We start from the raw sequence: 21,758 nt of genomic DNA, 5'->3' as shown, positions 1-21,758 counted from the left end.
TCATTCATTCATTCATTCATTCATTCATTCATAAAGCAGTAACAGGAAATGTATTCCCCAGATACTATTAGATAGACATGGCTTGAGTCCTAGGAGTTTCCATCTATGGGAGAGAAGCAGATGAGTACAGAACATAATTTAAACTATAGTAGAAATACAAGAACAGAGGAACTAAGAGGCAACAAGGATGGTGATACAGAATAAGAGATATCTGAAGTGTGTTTTGAATGGTGATTTTGTTGATGGACTTGGGGAAAGAGTGGGATACAGAAGGAAAGGCATTCATCATAAAAAGAACAATGTAATAAAGATATCACATTATAAAAGACCAAAGGAAAGACCAAAAGACCAAAAGGAAAATCAATGAGAAAAAAACTGATAAGTTAGACTTAAAATTACAAACTTCTGCTCTATGAAAGACACTTGTAAGAGAATGGAAAGACAAGCCACAAACTGGGAGAAAATATTTGCAAAACATATAACTGATAAAGGACTTGAACCTAAAATAGACAAGGAATTCTTAAAACTTAATAACAAAAAAGAAACAATCCAGTTTTAAAAATGAGGAAAAGAATTGTACAGAGACCACACCAAAAATAGATAGAGAGATTGCATATAAACATACAAAAGGATGCTCAACATTGCATCATTAGAGCATCACAAATTAAAGCAAAAAGGAGACACTACTACACAGAGTAGAATGGATAAAATTAAAAAAAAATTTTAACTTCACAATACCAACTGTTAGTAAGGATGCTGGGCAAAAGCATTCATTTATTGCTAGCAGAAATGCAAAATGGTACAGCCACTTTGGAAGACAGTTTGACAGCCTCTGACAAAAGTGAACGCAGTCTTACATACATTATGTGTTTAATTCTGTCCCCCACAAAAGATATACTGAAGTCCTAACATCCCAGTACTTCAGGATGTGACCTTATTTGGATAAAGGGTCACTGCACATGCAATTAGTTAAGATGATGTCATATCGGAATAGGGTGAGCCCTTAATCCAATCTGACTGGTATCCTGATAAAAGGTCTTAAACAAACAGGGAGACGAGCATGTGAAGATGGAGGCAGGGTTTGAAGTGATGCATCTATAAGTCCAGAAACACAGAGCACTGCTGGCCATCACCTGAAGTTAGAAGAGAGGCATCACACATATTCTCCCTCAGAGCCCTCAGAAGGAACCAAACCTCCTGACACATTGACTTCAGATTTCCAGCCTCCAGAATTGTGAGAGGATTAAATTTCTGCTGTTTTAAGCCACAAAGCCTGTGAAAGTTCCTTATCGCAGTTCTAGGAGACTAACCAAACTATACAATCCAGCAATTGCAGTCCTAGATAGCTACCCAACTGATTTAAAAACTTATCCAAACAAAAACCTACATGTGAACAGTAACAGTAGCCTTAATAATTGTCAAAGACTGGAAGCAGCTAAGATAACACTTTATCTTGGTGACTGGAAAAATAAAATGTACACATCCATAAAATGGATTATTCCATCATAAAAAGTTATCAAGCCACAAAAAGACATGGATGAATCTTAAAAGTATAAGGCTAACTGAAGAAACCCAGTCTGAAAAAGCAGCGAACTGTGTCCTTCTGATTAGATGGAATTCTAAAAGGGGCAAAACGATAGTCATTAAACACATGAGTGGTTGTCTCGGGGTACTGGCTTGGGAGGAATTAAATAAGTGAAGCACAGGAAATTGTTTAAGGCAGTAGAATTATTCTGTATGATACTGTAATGGTGAATGCAAGACCTCAAACATTTGTGAAAATCCATAGAACTTTACAAAGAATAAACTTTAATGTCCACAAATATTTTTTTAAAAAAAGTTAGGTGGTCAGGGGATCCCATGATGAAATACAGAATATGTTAAAAGAATTTAAATGCATCGTTAAATATGAAACACTCTCACTGAAGGAAGTAGAGGAATAAGATGCTGAGTTAAGTAATTTTAAAATTGAGTGGAATCTGTAAGAATAATGGCAAAAGGAACTGTACATAAGCACTATACTCTAGTTGACAATTTTCTTTCCCACAGGTATACGGGTTAACACTACTGAAACCACCATACATGTATACTGGAATTGAAAAACAATTAAGTAAATGGATGGCAGATGGTGGGAGCCAGGATTCTTACTGTCAGAATGGGAGGTTATAGATAAGCAAGGGGAAGAGTCTAGAATTAACTGTGTGGTAATCAATTAGAGTTGGAGACATAAGTATGAACAGATGGTTACATATAAAAATATTTGTAGGTATGTGTATGTACGTATGTATACACACAGACAGACACACACACATTTCTCCTTGCTCTACCAGCTGAAAGGACCTAGATACGAATACACACCTCCTTGCTCTACCAGCTGAAAGGATCTGTAAATATGAATACACACCTCGACCCTAGATTCTGGTTCTAATATCATTCTTCAATAAAAAGAATCCAGGATTTCCTAGAGAAATGGCTGATTCTAGGACTGGGGCAAGAAATATATAAGATGAGCCTGGAGCATCTTATAGTACTAAAAAGTAAGAAAATGCTCAAAATATAAAAGAAAATCCTTCAAAAAAAACCCACCCCAAAACAGACAAACAAATAGCCCACAATGAAGGGGGTTTGTCAAAAGTACACAGGAGTGAATTGAAAGAGTTCCCCCTGGCCAAAGCTAGAACAGCTTGAGCAACAACAAAAAATAAAGTAGCAGTGGATAATAACCCAAAACATAAAAATAAATATTCAGGAGTCCATATGGATATAAACAAATGATAAAGTGAATGCATGAATGAATGAATTCCAAATAATTTGTGTATTTACTACGCCTTTAAGGAAATGGAATATAACTCCCTGTTCCTTAATCATGGGCCGCACATAGTTACTTTCTTTAAAAAAATACAGTACGGAAAGGAAGGAAAAAAAAGTAACTTTACGGTGGAGAAATCTGACAAACACGGTATCAAGACAGGTGATTTACACCTATGGCGAAAATTCATTAATGGTATGTACCCTTGATCTGGCATGATGACAAAAGCACTTTACCCCTGTGATCTTCCTCCCCCAAATACATTACTCTGGTGTGATCATGAGGAAGACGTCAGATAAATACCAATTAAGGGTCATTCCATAAAATACTCAACCATTAATTCTAAAACTGTAAAGGTATTCAAAAACAAGGGAAGTCTGAGAAACTGTCACAACCCCCAGATGCCTACACAGACATGACTACTAAATGGAATGGGTATCTGGATGGGATCTGGAACAGAAAAAGAACATTAGGGAAAAACTGAGAAAACCTAAATAAAATATGATCTTTAGTTAATCATAACACATGAATATTGGTTGATTAATTAAGACATATATACCATATTAATCTAAGACAAATATAGGGGACTGGATATGGGGTACAAAAGAACTCTGTACTATCTTTATAATAATTCAATACATTTAAAACCTAAATAATTCTAAAAAATCTAAAATAAAAGATTATTTTTTAAAAAGGACATTAAAAAAATAAGGCTAGCCTTAGAAATAAAGAAAGGAAGGAAACAAGCAAATGATACTGATTTAAAGGAATACAGATACTCTTACCAGCAAAGATTTTTATGCCATCATCCTTATTCTAACATTCAGCTTCATTCATTTGAGGACCGTGTCCTGCAGATTCTTCCGTCCTAAAGACTCCTATTGCTAAATATAGGAAGTCTGGCGCCTAGAGACTTCACATAGAACAGTAACTGATAGAGAGACTTGGGAGCTGCATTACTTCAGGTCAAATATTTCAGCTTCTTGGACAATTTGCTTAACCTCTCTGTTCCTAGCTTTCTCATCTATAAAATGAGAATAATAATAACAATAATAATAATACCACCTCATAAAGTTGTTGTGAGTATGAAGTAAATTAACGCATGTAAAGCATTAGAACAGGACCTAGCACACACATGTTAGTTAAGTGTAAACTAACTAGTTCATTCATTCGACAGAAATAGATCAAGGTTATAAATCCCAAACAGTAAGTACTCAAGCAGAGAGTGTAATTCAGCTTGGGCCTGGTAAAGGACATCTAAGATTTGTAGATACCCACCTCAGCTCACTTTGTCAATTGTGGGTAGGCTTATAAAAAAGGAAAACTAAAATTCTTCACGTCTATTTTAATTTCATAGTCCTCAAATCTATATAGTTAATATTGGCAGAGTATATATCAGAGTATCAATTTTAAGGTCTTCTGAGCAAAAATAACCTTCAAAAGGGTCCTTCACTGTTTCCACACACCTACACATTTATGCATGCAGAGAAACTGACGAGGGTTTTCAAACTTGACGTTTGCCTGTAGAAATACTTCTACAAGCATAGCACAAGTCCCACAGCCTCTTCCCCCCAAACTCCTCTTCCAGAGAAGCACCTTGACCGAAAGTAAAGCATTGATAATGATGACTATAGGGCCTTTGTTCCAAATATTTATCTATTAATGTGCCCCAAAATAGCCATAAAGGGAAACCAAGTAGGTCAGCCTTAACAAATGGTTTCCTTTTCTTTTGAAAAAGGAAGGAAGCAGTACTTTATTTTGTATACCCCCCCACAAATGTTTTCTCAAGTAACAGGAAGGAGGAAACTTTTAAAAAAGTGTGTGTGTGTGTGTGTGTGTGTGTGTTTGTGTGTGTTAGGGATGGGGGACTAAAATAGAGTACTAACAAAAAAATGTTACATAAGATGAAAGTAGGAATTTTCTGGCTTTGATAATAGATACCGTAGACAAGTAAAGACAGAATCCATGTACTAAAACTTTTGTCCATTATGACACAATATTAGGCTATTATGTAAATCCAGGATATTAATCACATCTTCTTAAGTAAAAATGAACACTGTAAAATTTGCTAAACACTGTATTTCTACAGAGAACAATAGGTTTTTTTTTTAAATTTTATTTATTTATTTGACACAAAGAGAGAGAGAGAGAGAGCACAAGCAGAGGGAGGGGCAGAGGGAGAAGCAGGCCCCCCACTAAGCAGGGAGCCCAATGAGGACCTGACCCAAAGGCAAATGCTTACCCGACTGAACCACCCAGGTGCCCCAAGAACAAAAGTTTTTAAATACCTGACAAATAAAGTAGAAAATGTGTAGGCTTAATATTTTTCTGCATGCATATTCTATTAAATTACCTGGTTTGTGTTAATGTGAAACTATTTTTCACATTTACAATTTTTTTTTAAGTAGGCTCCATGCCCAGTGTGGAGACCAATGCAGGTCTTGAACTCACAACCCAGATATCAAAACCCAAGCCAAGATTAAGAGTTGGATACTTAACCGACTAAGCCACCAGGTGCCCTACATTTATAACTTTTAATGAATAAACACTTTCAATAATTTTCAGCTGAAGAACAAGAACAAAGTGGTTTGCAATTATTAAAAAACAAGATAACAGTGCAACAGCCTGACTGTGGACTATGGTCTGAATTCCATTATTTATGGAACACGAATTCACAAGAGTTTCTGTATATTCATTACACAGTTCTTGAAACAACATTTAATTGCATTAAACCAAGACGGGGGGGGGGGCGATTAGGAAGTGTTTAAAACAGTCTGTAAAGTTAATTTCATTAAATGTTGCAGCTTTGTTGTTCTCTAAAATTTAGTCTTATAAGTGAAACACACAATGATCACATAATTAAAATTAAACAGAACTTAAGTCATTATTCCAATTTAAAGTTAATAATTACCTTATATACAGTAGATAGATTATATAAATTCACAAGGAATGAATACATTAGAAAAAGGATAACAGTGGAAAAATACTAGAAGGGGGAGTAATGCCAGTTGAAGGAAGTCATTTGTTTCTAAAGCTAGGGAGGAAAGATCACAGTAGACAGCTAAATTACACAATACTCCAAGTGGGTATTCAAGCATTTAAAAAAAGGAGGTTTCATAACAGAGATGTAAAATTGCGCTCCTAAGGCTTTTAGCTATTTGATAAGTCAAATATTCATCATATCAAAACATACTTTTTAATTTAAAAATCAGAAAAAGGTGGTTGACCTCCAAATTATAAACTACATTTCCTTCTCTGACTTGACTACCACTTTGTGATAAGAGCAAGAAAAGGAGAACAGTATTAAGAAATTGAATGAAGGTCAAAACCAGAGTTCACATAATTTACATATATACAAGTTCTTTCTACTTCAATACTTTTAATTTACTAACTTTCATCCACATTAGTAAGATTCCATAAAAATGCCATTTCAACTCTACTGCTAACAGAGGATATTAGAGGTTGTGAGCTATGATCTTACACTTGTGCATCACACTGTTGAGGACTCTTTTTTCATAATTAACATCATTGACAGGATTTAACATAATAACCCTGTAAAGCTGAATAGGTGCAAAAGAATACGTCTTTAAAATGTGGGTGAAAAGAGAGAAGTAATTATGACTGACACAAAGTGGAGTTTTTTTTTTTAAGTGCTGAGGAGATATTAAATAGTTCTTTAAAATTTATTAAATTAAGAACTAAGAATGCTGTTGTAAGAATGGTGTTGAAATCACTCAACATGTGACAAGTGCTATGAAACTGTAAATAGTAAGAGATGAGGAAAAGCAGCTGGTATAATGAAAAACTCTTACTGGCTAAAGGCTCATCACGAGCTCTACACAATCCTTAGTCTAATGTTAACTGAGGAGAAGCAGGAGTTGGTTAAGAAAAGTGAAGAAGGCTTAAGGGGCCAATCAAGTGTTTATTTCAATCCATGAACACTTCCACAGATTTAAGCCCCATTCAAATGTCTCTATGATGTCTCCATGACATCAAAGTGAAGAACAAGGTAGCAGTGACATGACACAGCTGAGAAGATTTTCCGTCTCAATCACTTGTGGAGAGATTATCAAAATAGTTGTTACTTGATACCATATAATCCCTATAGACATAAAATTGATCTGTTTAAAAACTGATATAGAGGTGCCTGGGTGGCTCAGTTGGTTGAGCCTTGGACTCTTGGTTTTGGCTCAGGTGGTGATCTCAGGGTTGTGAGATCAAGCCCCACGTTGGGCTCCGTGCTCAGCACAGAGTCTGCTTCAGATTCTCTCTCCCTCCCCCGCTGCCCCTTCCCCTACTCGCTTACACTCTCTCTCTCTCTCGAATAAATAAATAAAATCTTTAAATGACCTACCACAGAAAAAACTGATATAAATACACACACGCATCCATATATGTATCACACATATATTTTATACATTTATATAAAATGGTTATTAGTTTTGAGGTTTTGAAGGATAAGTCTACATTCCTATTTGTAAAAACACTCAGGGACTAAAAACATGAGCCTCCTTCAGTCATTTTGGACTCACAAATTTATTAATTTATGAAGAGGCTTTTGGAATTCATCCTGTTCCAAAACAGAAATTGCTGTTGTTTCCCAAATGTCTATGTCCTGTCCCCTCAATTACATTGTTGTTCTTCATAGGCAATGACTATGTTTCTAAACTCCTAACATCGAATCTAAACAAATGCCTATAGAATAAAGAGTTCAAACTAAAAACTTCAGTAATTGTAAATCACCATAAACCAAGAAACCCTGTATCAACCTTTCTGCACAGCATTCATGTTCATGTTACACTGTAATTTATTTTTTTCCTAAAAAGAGACTGCGGAGATAAGCCATTGTGAGTTTATATGTAACTAAAGCTAAGACAGTAGACTGGGAGAATCTCTTTGGTTTCACTTTCATTTTTAAAAAATTCAGTATGTTTTCTTCATTTCTATTTTTTAAACGTTTTGCTGTTACTTTTAAAGGTATCATGAAAACAGCAACACATTTCTCAAAATGAGTAAAAATTAGAACTTTACTGATTCACATTACTGAGAATGTATGTAAAGAGTATCATAGTTTAAATAACGTTCAAGAACTTCCATTTCAGTGAGAAAACATTATATAAGTACATAGTAACAAACTGTTTTGTTTAGCGATAATAAAATAACACTTTAATACTACGTTTCACACTCATATGAAAAAATTAACAATAACTTCTAGAGCAAATTCTTAAAAATTCAACTTTTAAGCTGGCAGTATTATGACAAAAGAAAAAGAGATCAGTTTCATTTGAGGCTGAATTTTAAAGCACATTCATGCTTTCTCTGGCAACAATATAAAATTTTGGATCACTGATGTTAATAATAATGTTTCAAGTACACACCTTGCATGCATGTGTATGTATATGTGCATGCACAAATATGTACACAACACATTCATTCTCATTCTCTTTATCTGTCCCCTCTCCTTCTCTCTCTCTCTATAGACATAGAGTCATATGGAAAGACAAAGAATATATGGTAAATAGTAGACACTAAAAATTGGTTGTGGAATTTTATAAAAGACATAAAAATCATGAAAATACTTACCTCATCAGCCACCATACATCTGGAAAAAAAATAATAAAACCAAGTTAATATTTTAATTATCAAAATCAACCATTTTAAAAGTTTTGATTAAGAAACTTGCCAGACAACAGTTTACAAATATTTTTTTTCAACAGTTTACAAATATTAAAGCAGTAATCCAGAGGTATTTACAAGTGTGCTTGAGAACATGGACCAGTGCTGATTATATAAGACTCTCCAGCTGCCAATGGCATATGGGTATGCAGGAGGGTTAGAGCTTCAGAGATGTTCCCCATGTCCACCCATGGAGATAGTTATAATAAGCCTTCAAAAATGAGGGCAAAATGGCAAGTGATTGTACCAATGACTTCCCTCCTTACCAATAAATCTTAAAATTGGCCTTCTCTAGAGATTAGAAGAATGCTGTATAAAAGCACAAGAAAATAAATCTTAGCCACATATTAGCATGTTATACCTACAATTTTATATGCTACATTATACATGCTAAGCTTATTTTCAAGCTGAATTTTGGTTTCTAGTACTATTTGGCTAAATCTTCTCTTCTCTGTTCTTTCTTATTCACCTATGGAAGTAAATTTTATCCATTGAAAACTGAAGATACGGGTCAAAAACTGAAGAGAGGGGTCATAAACTAAAAAAGAAAGAGCAAAAAGAAAGAATAGCAGGTGTGGTGAGGATCACCAGGGGTCCCTTAGAGACACTGAGTACATCATATGCGGAAAAGCCAATCTTGTAATTGAGAGGATTTCCAGGCAACCTAGAAATCACTAGAATACTATAATTAGAAAGGAATAAAGTACTTATTTCCATTCTCTTCTTCCTTTATTCTCAATGGTCTTAACATCACACAATTTTGTAAGATTTCTTTTAAAATAAAACAAAACTTAGGATTTGGTAATAAATATACTATCAAAGGATAACTTACAGGTAAAATGGAATTTCAATCTTGGAAAAAAAGTCAGGTTACATAAAAGTATTTTTAGAGAAAAATAAAATACAAATACTTGAAATTTAAAACATATTCAAAAGTAAAAAAGTTTATTACATGCTTTGCAAACAAGTCTAACAAACAGAAAACTAAAAAATAGTAATTTGAAAAACATGATTTATTCCAGAAAGATCCATATGCATATATATTCATTTTAAAAATGCAACTCAAATTTGGTAAAGATGTCACTTGAAGTGTATATTAACTGTCTACTATGTACTTAGCACTGTTCTAAGTGCTAGGGATATAGCGGTGAATTACAGAGTTCTTTCTTCATAGAGGGTGACTAAAAGAAGACAATAAGCAAATATGTGGCTTAAGCGGTGATAGGTGCCAATAAAAAAAAACTAACTCAAATAGGGTAAGGTGATATAGGCAACATAGAAAAGGCGCCCCTGTGTTTTGTTTCTTAAATGCCACATATAAGTGAAATCATATGGTATTTGTCCTTCTCTCATTTAGCATAATACGCTCTATTTCCATCCGTGTCATTTCAAATGGCAAGAGTTCATTCTTTTTGATGGCTGAGTAATATATATACCACATCTTCTTCATACATTCATCTGTCAATAGACATCGGAGCTCTTTCCATACTTTGGCTATTGTGGACATTGCTGCTATAAACACTGTGGTGCATGTACCCTTTTGAATCACTATGTTTGTATCCCTTGGAAAAATAAAAATAAAAATACCTAGTAGTGCAATTGCTGGGTCATAGGGTAGTTCTATTTTTAACTTTTGGAAGACCCTCCATACTGTTATCCAGAGTGGCCGAACCAGTTAGCATTCCCACCAACATTATAAGAAGCTTCCTCTTTCTCCACATCCTTGCCAACATCTGTTGTTTCCTGAGTTGTTCATTTTAGCCACTCTGACCAGTGTGAAGCAGTATCTCATTGTGATTTTGATTTCTACTTTCCTGATGCCAAGTGATGTTGAGCATTTTTTTTTATGTGTCTGTTGGCAATCTGTCTGTCTTCTTTGGAGAAATGTCTGTTCACGTGAGCACGACACAAATTTAATGAGGAAAGGAATTGTGAGAAAATCTGGAAGAAGAGTATTCTTAAATAAAGTGATGAGCAAGAGCAAGGGCCCTGAGATAAGATGGTTATGATGTAATTAAGAAGGAACAAGGAAGCTAATGTGACTAACATGCACTAAGTCATGAAAATGGTAGAAAATAAGGTTGGAAGGTTCAGGAGCGCCTTATAGCATGGAGACCCTCATAAGCAATTGCACGGAGTTTGGATTTTCTTAGAATCCTTCGGAGGGAAGCAAAATTTTACCTTTTAAAAAGATTACTCTGGCTTATAGGGAATAAACTGTAGAGGGCAAGAGCAGAAGCCGGAAGAACAATAAGGAGGGAGGCACCTGAAGTAGACCAGGAGGGAAACAATGATGTACAGATGAGTGGTGGAGGTGGTAAGAAGTGATCAATTTAGGTACATTTTGAAAGTATAGCCAATAGGATTTGTGGATTAATTAGGATGTGTAAAATAAAAGAGAGAAGTCAAGAATGAATCTTAAGATACTGGCTTATGCAATTAACCATAAAAAATGGTTGAGATGCCATTCACTGAGATAAGAAAGACTCAAGAGAAGTAGCTTTGGCGATGACAATCAAGTCTTGGACATGCAACCTTTGTATCCATTAGATTACCAAGTTGAACTGTTGAGTAGGCAACTGGATGTGTGTGTCAGGGGAATGGTAAGGACGAGATACAAGAAATTTGAAAGTTATCAGAATGTAAATGGCACTGGAATGAGTAAGGATCCAAAGTATTCTGAAACATGACAACTTGACTGTGGCTTTTCCCCCCTCTATGCCAACTCCAAGATCCTGAACTTTCTAAAGTTAAGCAGCTGCTGAGACCTGCACGCTATTATACATCTTAAGGCTCTAGTGAGGGAACATCGGAGCAAATGTGTACAGTTACATTATCCCATGGGTGGCTAACTTACTGAAACGCAGCATCACTGGAAATAACTTGGCTTCCAGGTAGCTGAAGACCCTCATGGTAAGATTACCTCCAATGTCTTGGAATATGCTGTATTTTCCTATCATGAAACAGATGAGTCTTCCCCACTTTAGAACGAGGGCAGTTCAAATAGATTAGAGAACATTAGGCTTCCTTTAGGTATCTGGTGGGCTAACTGTCCTTACACTTCAGGCACTGTATGTATTCTGAACTCCAGGATTTCTGTGGTTAAGGACCGTTCAACAACCAGACATGATTTTCAATGAGCCATCATAGAAAAACAACTGACCATGTGAGAGGCTCCAACACTTGAAAGAACAGATAAGACGGAAAAATCAGAACATGTACCTATTGAAATGGGAAGTACTAGAAAAGATAAACACCTGCACTAAATTTGTTAGAGCATTTACATAATTTCTAATACAACACATACACTGAAACTTAAAACCACGTTTTCAAACTAAATAAGCTCAAGAATTTTAAAAAAAGATCGTTATTGGTACCTAATTAAGCAGATGGGAAGATAAAGTGCAAAGATTATCTCAAAACACAGAACACAGAGTTCAGTAAATGATAATAGTAACAGAAAAGAAAAATTACTTGAAGGATAGACCCAGAAAATTAATATGTGAAAAACAGGTTTCAAAAGGAGAACAGACACCGTGTGAAAAAGAGGGAACAATTAGATAAATAATAAAAGTTCTCCAGGTTGAAAAAACATCTAATTGGAAAGGGTAACTAAGTTTCAGGTTGGATTGAAGAGAAAAGACAAAAATATCTAGTCATATGAAATCATTAATCTAAACAATTAAAAAAAATCTTCCAAGTGTTCAGACAGAAAGAACAACTATCCATAAATGGCAAAACCAAGACTGGCATTAGACTTATCATCATCAACAGTAGAAGCTAAAAAATCATGAAGGAGGATCCAGACTACCCAAACAGAAAGCAGAACTCATGGATATTTTATCTAGCCAACATACCCATTTTTTGTAAGCAATGGCAAAAAGATATTTGAGGCCACCCAATATCTCTAAGATTATAAAACACAAGTAAACCAGAGGAGGAAAAATACTTAAGAAAATAACCAAACAAAAAACACACCTTACCACAGATTCAAAACAGGAGAAGATAAAAAGGAAATCCAGTCAGCAATGAAGCTTCATATGTATGAATTTAATGGAAGATGTGTATTCCACACAAGAACTCTAGAAGCAGAAGGTACATAATCTGAAAATTTGTAAGTGAAAAATTAAAGAGAGGTAATAAAGGAAAGGGGGTACTAAAACTATTCTAAAGCAGAACACCAAACAGATAATTTTTAAAGTCAGGAGACTAAATGAAATCACCTAGGGAGTAAGAGTATAGGGAGACGAGAAGAGAGTTATGGCTGACTCCTGCAGCACTCCAACAAATAGGGGTACAAAGTGGAGAAGAACCCAGCAAAAAGGACTGAGAAGGAGTGTTCAGTAATGTAAAAAGATACAAGAGGAATGTGATGCCCTAGAAGCCAAATGAAGACTTTTTTTTTTTTTTTGACAAGGCGAGAATGAACAACTATAGTAAATGCTTCTAAAAAATCTAGTAAAATGAGGTCTGAGAATTGACCATTTGATTTGGGAAGCTATCATTCATAACTCAGACAAGAGCAACTTTGATAAAATGATAGGAGATAAAAGCCTCCCTTGAGTAGGTTCAGGAGAGAATGGGAAGAGAGGAAGGGGAGAGAGTAAATAGAGTTTACCGTCACAAAGAATTATCCTATAAAGGGAAGCAGAGAAACATGGTAGTAGTTGGCAGGAAAACTAGGGTCCAGAGAAGACTTTTTTAAAAACATAGAATAGTATAAATAGCCCAATAAGTATCTTATTGATCTTATGAGTGAGATATCTAGCAGGCAGGTAGAAGTGTGGATTATAAACTAAGGAATCAAGTCAAGACAATAAATAAAAATGAGAAAGTATCTATGCATGAAGATGATCATAGAAAAAACAGAAATGAATGGGGTTCTCATGTGTAAATTGTAAAAAGATGGAGAGGAATTTTTCATGGCTAGAACCTTAGGAAACATTCTCATTTAGAAAAAAAAAAATGGAAGGAAGAGAAGTGTTTGAAGAGACCAAAGATCAGGGTCTAAGAAGCCCAGGGGAAATACATTCACAAGAGAGTAAATGGGTTAACAGTGTCCAAATGCCACAAAGATGTTGCAAAGGATGACAGCTAAAAGGCCATCATAAAAGTTACCAGGAGCTTACTTGTAAGCATTACACAAAAGTGGTTAAGAAGATGGTGGGCAAATAGCTAAACTGTGGAAGGAGCCAAGATGCCATTCAACAGATGAATGGATAAAGAAGATGTGGTACATATATACCACGGAGTATTATTCAGCCATCAGAAAGAATGAATACCCATTATTTGCATCCACATGGATGGAACTGGAGTGGATTATGCTACGTGAAGTAAGTCAAGCAGAGAAAGATGATTATCATATGGTTTTACTCATATGCGGAACATAAGCAATAGCACAGAGGACCATAGGGGAAGGGAGGGAAATCTGAAAGGGGAAAAATCAGAGAGGGAGATGAACCATGAGAGACTATGGACCCTAGGAAACAAACTGAGGGTTTCAGAGGACAGGAGGATGGGGGAAGGGGTAACAGGATGATGGGTACTAAGGAGGGCACGTGTTGTGATGAGCACTGGGTGTTAAACGCAACTAATGAATCACTGAACACTACATCAAAAACTAATGATGTACTATACAGTGGCTAACTGAACATAATTTAAAAAAACATGGTAGGCAGCAAAAAATGAGTCAACAGATACAGAGTAATTAAAAAGAAACTTTGGTAGCAAAAAAAAAAAAGATTAAAAATAGGGCAGTAGCTATAGAACGTGTTTGAAACCTTAAGACTGGGCAAGGAGTCAATAGTGCGAAAGAAAACAAGGAAGCTGACTGATAAAGACCTAACTGTGCTACCATAATTTAAAAAAGGGAAATATGGCCAATATAATCTCTCACTTCAGAGAAATTTTATACCATATTTGATGAAACTAAATTCTACGTTGTAATCAAAAGACTATACCCATAACCATAGTTATCCATAGAAATAAAAATAGCCTTTTCTCCCATTGGAAAATGGCAAACACAATGTGTTACAGGGACTTTAACCTACAGCTAAAAAGAAAACTTCCTTCTTTAAAGGAGTATCCATTGTATTTGCCAAGCCTGGTTTGATGTGCCAACAGCTATATAATTCTATCTGAATTACACAAGCAGTTCAGTTTTCCAATGTTACAAAAAATAAATAATATTCTTTGTTTCAAATTCATGTTAATTGCTTGAATTATAATTTATCCAGCTTGGCTACAGACATCAAAAAGCAACTTTTCATTTCACTGAGTTGTTTCCAAAACCTTGAGGCTCCTTACATTAATCGTCCACTTACAGTATCAAGACATATATATTCCAGTGTTTGCAGCAGCCATATCTTTGGATGCACATGCTCGGTGTTTGCTATTTTTAACTCAAATTTTCATACAGCTAGGAGAAAGAAAGCTAAACAACATTATACTTTTCTGAGAATCATTTTACCCACCAGCTAAATTTCTAATCTAAGACTCACAGAACTGAACAATTTGTGTTTAACTCAAAGCTTTTCTCCAATTTCTCTATATTAAAAAACCCCACCTTTTCAATAACTAACACCCATATTTCTTGAATATATCATGTCTATAAAAAGAAAACAGCAAAAGAATATTTTGGTACCACTGCAGCAAGAGAACAGCAAGAGAAAATTTTGGTAACACTGACAATTCAGTGAGGTGAACACATGTAAGTTGAACATATGTAAGATGTTTGGAATCTTAAGTGCAGAAATCAGGACTCAGTACCTGAACACAAGGTCTGCTTAGTCAATTACCAGGCATGCTTTGGCCTCAGAAGTAGGCTATTTCCTGTGGGAAAATATTAACCTTCTAGATATTTATATGCAATCTGCCCTTTAGGAAGAATCAACCATTTACAAACTAAACCATATTATATCCCATACTACACTTTGGTATATATGTATAACTGACCAGTGCTAACTTAATGTAATTTTAACAAGCCCCATGCACTCTCCCTAGAGGCAAAGCTACAGAAGATCAAATCATAATAATTTTTCTAGCCAGAGCAAAGTCTCAAAATACTTCCCCCATAACTACAAAAGTTCAACATAATAAAATGGCTTTTATTTTGTTCAGCTTTAATATTATTTATTTTTTGAACAGGATATATATCCACATGTACTCGATTCAAGAGGTACAAAAGTGGAAAGTCTCTCTCCAATTTCTATTCATTGAGGGTGTCCCAGATATTAGCTGCTCTGAAGATGACAAAGTTACCAATTTCTTGTGTAGCTTTTTAGAAACATTCTGTTTAAGTGTGTGTGTGTGTATATTATATTTTTATATAAATATAAATATATAATATATATATATACATATAAAATAACATTAGATATAACCTTTCCTGATCTTGTGTAAAATCCCAAAAGTGCACAATATAGCATGTAACAGGATGAAAAAGAAAAGGAAAAAATTGAGGTTGAAATATTTTTTTAGGGGCGCCTGGGTGGCTCAGTCATTAAGCGTCTGCCTTTGGCTCAGGGCGTGATCCCAGAGTTCTGGGATTGAGCCCCACATTGGGCTCCTCCGCTGGAAGCCTGCTTCTTCCTCTCCTGGGAGCCTGCTTCTTCCTCTCCCACTCCCCCTTCTTGTGTTCCCTCTCTCGCTGGCTGTCTCTCTCTCTGTCAAATAAATAAATAAAATCTTTAAAAAAATTTTTTTTTTAGGGGTGCCTGGGTGGCTCAGATGGTTAAGCATCTGCGTTCGGCTCAGGTCATGATCTCCAGGTCCTGGTATCGAGCCCCATGTCAGGCTCCCAGCTTAGTGGTGAGTCTGCTTCTCCCTCTCCCCTCTGCTCTCCCCCGGCTTGTGCTCTCTCGCTCTCAAATGAATAAATAAATCTTTAAAAAATATATTTTTTAAAATCTTTGTTTCCATTGCTTTGTCAACTGAACCTTCAAGTGCAGGTCTCTTCTAGAGTGGCCTCTTCATAGATGTCTGGGATACAACAACCACTTCTTGGAAAAGCTCTCCTGGGCTTCCCAGATGCTCTGTTCTCCTCCTAGCTCTCATTTCTGTCTCTTTCCTCTATGCCTCCACCTCTACCTACCTGGTTCAGTGTTCAACCTTTATAGTCATTTTCTCTTTGTGGTCTACCTCTATTCCTAAGGCTATCATCCATTCTCCTAGTTTTGAAATGATACCCATATGAGTCCTAAATCTGTACCTAAGGCTTTTAGCATATGCTCCAGATTCACATTTAACACCTCTATTTGGGGTCCTGGGTGGCTCAGTTGTTAAGCGTTTGCCGTCACTCAAGTCATGATCTCAGGGTCCTGGGATCGAGCCCCGTGTTGGGCTCCCTGCTCAGCAGGAAGCCTGCTTCTTCTCCCACTCCCCCTGCTTGTGTTCCCTCTCTCGCTCTTTCTCCGTCAAATAAAGAAATAAATAAAATCTTTAAAAAAATCATAAACCTTTATTTTGACATTTTTTCCCTTGATATCCTGAAGTTATTATGATATGCTACACATGTTGATATTTGAAACTAAAGCTACGTAAGTCCTAGACATAATGAAATAAAATAAATAAAATAAAATAATACAAAAATTTCAAAAGGAGTTATTCAAACAATTGATCTGAGTCTATGATTCTTATCCTTGGGCCAGAAATTTCTGTTCAAAATTAAAATTACAAAACAACAGTATTTATTTTGATAGCATGTCAAATCAGTCTGCTGAATTGCTGTAAAAGCTTAAAGCAATGCTTTTATTTGCAAGTATATGATTAAATATATCCTAGACCTCTATATCCAGCTTCTTCGTCTCATCTATTTTATGAAATGACTAAGGCAAGTAGGCTGAGCTGTGATAAAATGAAGTAAAAGAGTACTTTGTAAATGGAAAGATACCATAAAAACATTATTGTTGTTTTGCTGGTGATAAGTTCTGTTCAACAAATAACTATGTTCACTGTCAGTAACTAAATACTGGCAACATATATAGGGGAGTTACAGAGGACAGGAGCTTCAAATTTAGGCATTAAAAACAAAAGGAAATGTGACTGACTTTAAAAACTGGTTTTATAAACAATGTTTCCTTTAGGATGCAATGCAAGAATAGAAACTCAACTCAAAATGGCTCAATCACTAAAAATAATTAATATATCACATAATTCATAACAAGAAATTCAGGAGTGGGATGGTTCCCGGGTGGCTAATTCTGTAGCCTACTCATGCCATCTTTCTATTCTGTCATCCCACGTAGCTCCAGACAATTCATCTTTACCAACCAATGTTCAGAAGCACAGGGAATGTGTACTTAAAGAACTCTAGGTCTGTTAGGAGGGAAGGAAGAGGAGAATGACTAAGTAAATCAACTCACATCTGCTGCACCTGTTATGACTTTGAAAACCAAGTAAAGGGGCACCTGGGTGGCTCAGTCGGTTAAGCATCTGCCTTCGGCTCAGGTCATGATCCCCGGGTCCTAACATCCACCCTGGCATTGGGCTCCCTACTCAGTAGGGAGTCTGCTTGTCCCTCTCCTTCCCCCTGCTTATGCACACTCTCTCTCTCTCAAATAAATAAAATCTCAAAAAAAAAAAAAAAGTTAAAAGGATATGTGTTGTTTTGTTTTATTTTAGTTCTTTTTACCCATTATGAAACACGAGTCATACAGAAAGGGCATAAAAGGTACCCAAAAGATGTGGGGTAATATGAACAAATCCTTTGTGTATACCAAAACAAAGTAAGTTTTTAAAAATAATTGCTTTTTCTGTTCATGAGCATTAAAAAAAAAAAAACTAGTCCCTAATGCTTGATAATATCCTGAAAATATTGTGCTTCATTAGTCTGACTTCATTAGCACAAAATTGCCCCATAACTTTTACTAATAAGAGCAAAATAGGAAAAAAAAATCTCTGCATTCGCCTAGATGGCTTTAACAAAAGGTGTGTATCAGCTGTTTTGAGAGAATTATTATTGTTTTCAGTATGTATAATAATTCCCACTGGGCCAATATATCACAAACTAGCTTTTACACAATTATTTATTCTTGTTTATAAAACTTTAGGGTCAAAAAAGTTGGTTATTCCTACAGCAATTAGTGGAAGATTTTTAGGGCTTAATTAGACAGTAAGATTCATTAGAATATATTAGAGTTACAAACAAAATATAGTTTATATAAAAAGAAACTAAGGAGTAAGTTAGGTCTGCTTGAACTAATCTAAAGTGATTTTAAAAGTAGAAAAAATGATTCATAGTATCAAAATTGCTTTGTTAATAAAGACATGTACATCAGCGATACTTAAATGTTGACAGGTAGATAGAAAAATAAGTTAAATAATTTATTACAAATTGAGAGCTTCTCTCAGAATAAAATAGAACACTAACCTTTATTTATGAATTCTTTTTTTGCCTGGTTTTGGATTTATTGAATTATATGTAAATAAAACCTGAAAATATTTCAAAAATGAGAACACATTTACAAATCTAAGAATAAACCACAAAATAAAAACAACTCAATTTATTATCATATTGTTTCAATTTACTTCTTTAATGATAGAGACTTGAGCCCACTTGCACATATAAAGAGCCAAATAATAATGGCTAAAAGAGATAGGATTATTTACCACCTCACCCACCACCATACCCCCTTTCCTTAACAGGAAGTTTGGAGTTAGTTAAGTCCACACTGGAGCAGCCAAGTACCAGAGTCACCTCTACAGTCTTCTTGTCCTTCCAGGCAGGGCAAAAGATAGCTGGCACAGTTCCAGGTTTAGCATCAATGTTTGATACAGGAAGAAAGGAAGAGGATAAAAGGACACCTGCCAAACAAGTTGACTCTATTTTAACAAGCTTTCCCTGAATCACCATCCAGTGTCTTCTCCTGCTGTCTCATTGGCCACACAGTATCACATAACCACTCCTAATCAAAATCGAGTTTGGAAAAAGGTGTTTCAGCTGATCACACAGACCCCATGCCCAGGGTTATATCTGTGAAGGATTTAGGAAAGCAATCTCAGGCTCTGCCACAAATTCCAAGGTCAATTTTAAGTAAGAGTGATTACTGTAGCCATTATTGCATACAGATCAAGTCAACTCTGAGTTTTTATTGAAATCTGTACCAGATAGGTATATGGCCATGGCTATACTCAAGAAGAAAAGTTCTTCATTTCATATTGACTATTACAGTTACTGATAATGAAAGTTAAAAGTCTGGAAGCTAGAAAAATCAGTTCTCTTATTACTACGATGCTCCGCATGCATACACTCCTATGTTTCAGGCGACATCTCAATTATTTCACTTTTCTCTATTCCAACTATCGCAAAAACCTCCACTCATTCAATGATCCACAATAACAAGCATTTAGCCTGAGAACGTGCAGGAGGACAAATGCCGCATTCAATCTGAAATGTAAAACAGCACCAAATATATCCATAACTGAATAAAGTAGTTATTCAGATAATCCAGAAACTTTCAGAGTACTATTTTTTGGACTAGAATCTACATGAAAACTCAGTACTAAACAATTAAAAATAAGAATTCTGACTTCTTTAAAATAAGAGTTTGCAAATTACTGTCCATAGGCCAAATCTGGCCTATCAATTATTTTTGTAAATAAAGTTTTTTCGGAATACAGTTCAGCTCATTCATTTATATATTATTAATGGCTACTTTTGTGTGACTAAGACAGAACTGAGTAGTAGTAACAGGGATTGTATGGCATTGAAAGTCTAAAATATTTACTATCTGGCCCTTAATAGAAAATGTTTGCCAATCTCTGCCTTAGAATATACTCATGAACTATCTTTAATGACCTGAAGGAAGCTTCTGGCACAGTGCCAAAGGGTTATGACTTTGGCTTGATAAATAAAACCTTTCTATTAACACAGTATGAAGAAACAAAATGTGGATTTATCAGAAGAATGAGCAAAGCCCATACCAACAGATATAATTTTATGGGACTAAGTTCAAAGAACCATGCTTGAGTATAAAAACAGAATTGTTATAAATTCACAATTGAGGAAATACAAAATAATAGTTGACGAAATCAGATGCCATAGATAGAAAGAGCTACAATGTCACAGAGACAGCCAATTAGAGAAAAAGTGTCTCAAATTGATAAAATTTTGTGCTTGACTTCCTCTGGCCAAATACTGAGATCTTTCTCTTTCAAAAGCATGTTATCAGTATTCTTTAGAACTAGCACTCAAAGTACAATTCAATTACAAGAACAACGGAGAATAGTAAGCAATACAACATTTCTTACAACATTTTGACATTATCGTCTTGTGACTTAGAAAAAAATTCGCTGCCTAATCAATCTTATATGCTTTTCTTTCAAGAATATAAATTGAATATCTATAAAAAGCCAATCTAGGAATTGAGGTGAACTACAGTTTACACTCCTCATCACCATTACTTCCTGGTGTAACTTTGTAAGTGCTACTCTAAACCTTGAGTCTGTGGCATTAGTTCTTGCAGCCCTGAACATATTTAAAAAATCTATGAATTTTAGTTGATGGCATTTGTAATATGTCACCTATTGAATGTACCCTTAAGAACCTAATGCTATCTGAGATAGTAGTTTAAAAACACTGTATTTCTTTTTTCCAGCTTTACTGAGGTATGACTCACAAATAAAAATTAAATATAGTTAAGGTATACAATGAGATGTTTTGATATTTTATATATATATAACTACCATTTATATAAATATATAGGTATTCAATGAGATGTATATATGTATATATATGTATATCTGTATATGTATATATAGGTATACAATGAGATGTATATATAACTACTATATATATAACTATATATAGCTACTATATATACATATATATATATAAATGATTACCACAATCAAGTTAATTAACATATCCATTCCCTCACACAGTTACCATTTTTGTGTGTATGTGGTGAGAACACTTAAAATCTAACCTCTTAACATTTCAAGTATACAAGATAAGATTATTAACTATAGTCACCATGCTATGTTTCAGGTCTTCAGAACTTATTCATCTTACAATTGAAAGTTTGTACCCTTTGACCACCACCTCTTTTCCCTACATCCCAGTAACCACCATCATACTACATTACATTGAGTTTGACTTTTTTTAGATTTCATGTATAAGTGAGACTAAGCATTATTTCTCTTTTTATGTCTGGCTTATCTCACTCAGCATAATGTTCTCATTTCATCTATGTTGTCACAAATGGCAGGACTAATTTCTTTTTTAAGGTTGAATAATATACTCCTGTGTGTGTGTGTGTGTGTGTGTGTGTGT

The 21,758-nt window shown here is 35.1% G+C and overlaps 1 protein-coding gene across 1 annotated transcript in view; it reads right to left on the bottom strand.

Moving 5' to 3' along the window:
• ZRANB3 (zinc finger RANBP2-type containing 3) overlaps positions 1-21,758 on the bottom strand; it is a 302,057-nt gene that overhangs the window by 174,267 nt on the left and 106,032 nt on the right. The window contains exon 3 of the mRNA XM_008695852.2: positions 8,393-8,411. Coding sequence (XP_008694074.1) covers positions 8,393-8,411 — 19 coding nt within the window. The remainder of the gene's footprint in view (positions 1-8,392; positions 8,412-21,758) is intronic.

Source organism: Ursus maritimus, unplaced genomic scaffold (genome assembly GCF_017311325.1).
Source record: "Ursus maritimus isolate PB19 unplaced genomic scaffold, ASM1731132v1 scaffold_1, whole genome shotgun sequence".
In the NCBI taxonomy this organism is placed as follows: Eukaryota; Metazoa; Chordata; class Mammalia; order Carnivora; family Ursidae; genus Ursus; species Ursus maritimus.
The sequence above is the reverse complement of the archived record's forward strand: the minus strand, read 5'-3'. Positions and strand labels throughout refer to the sequence as shown.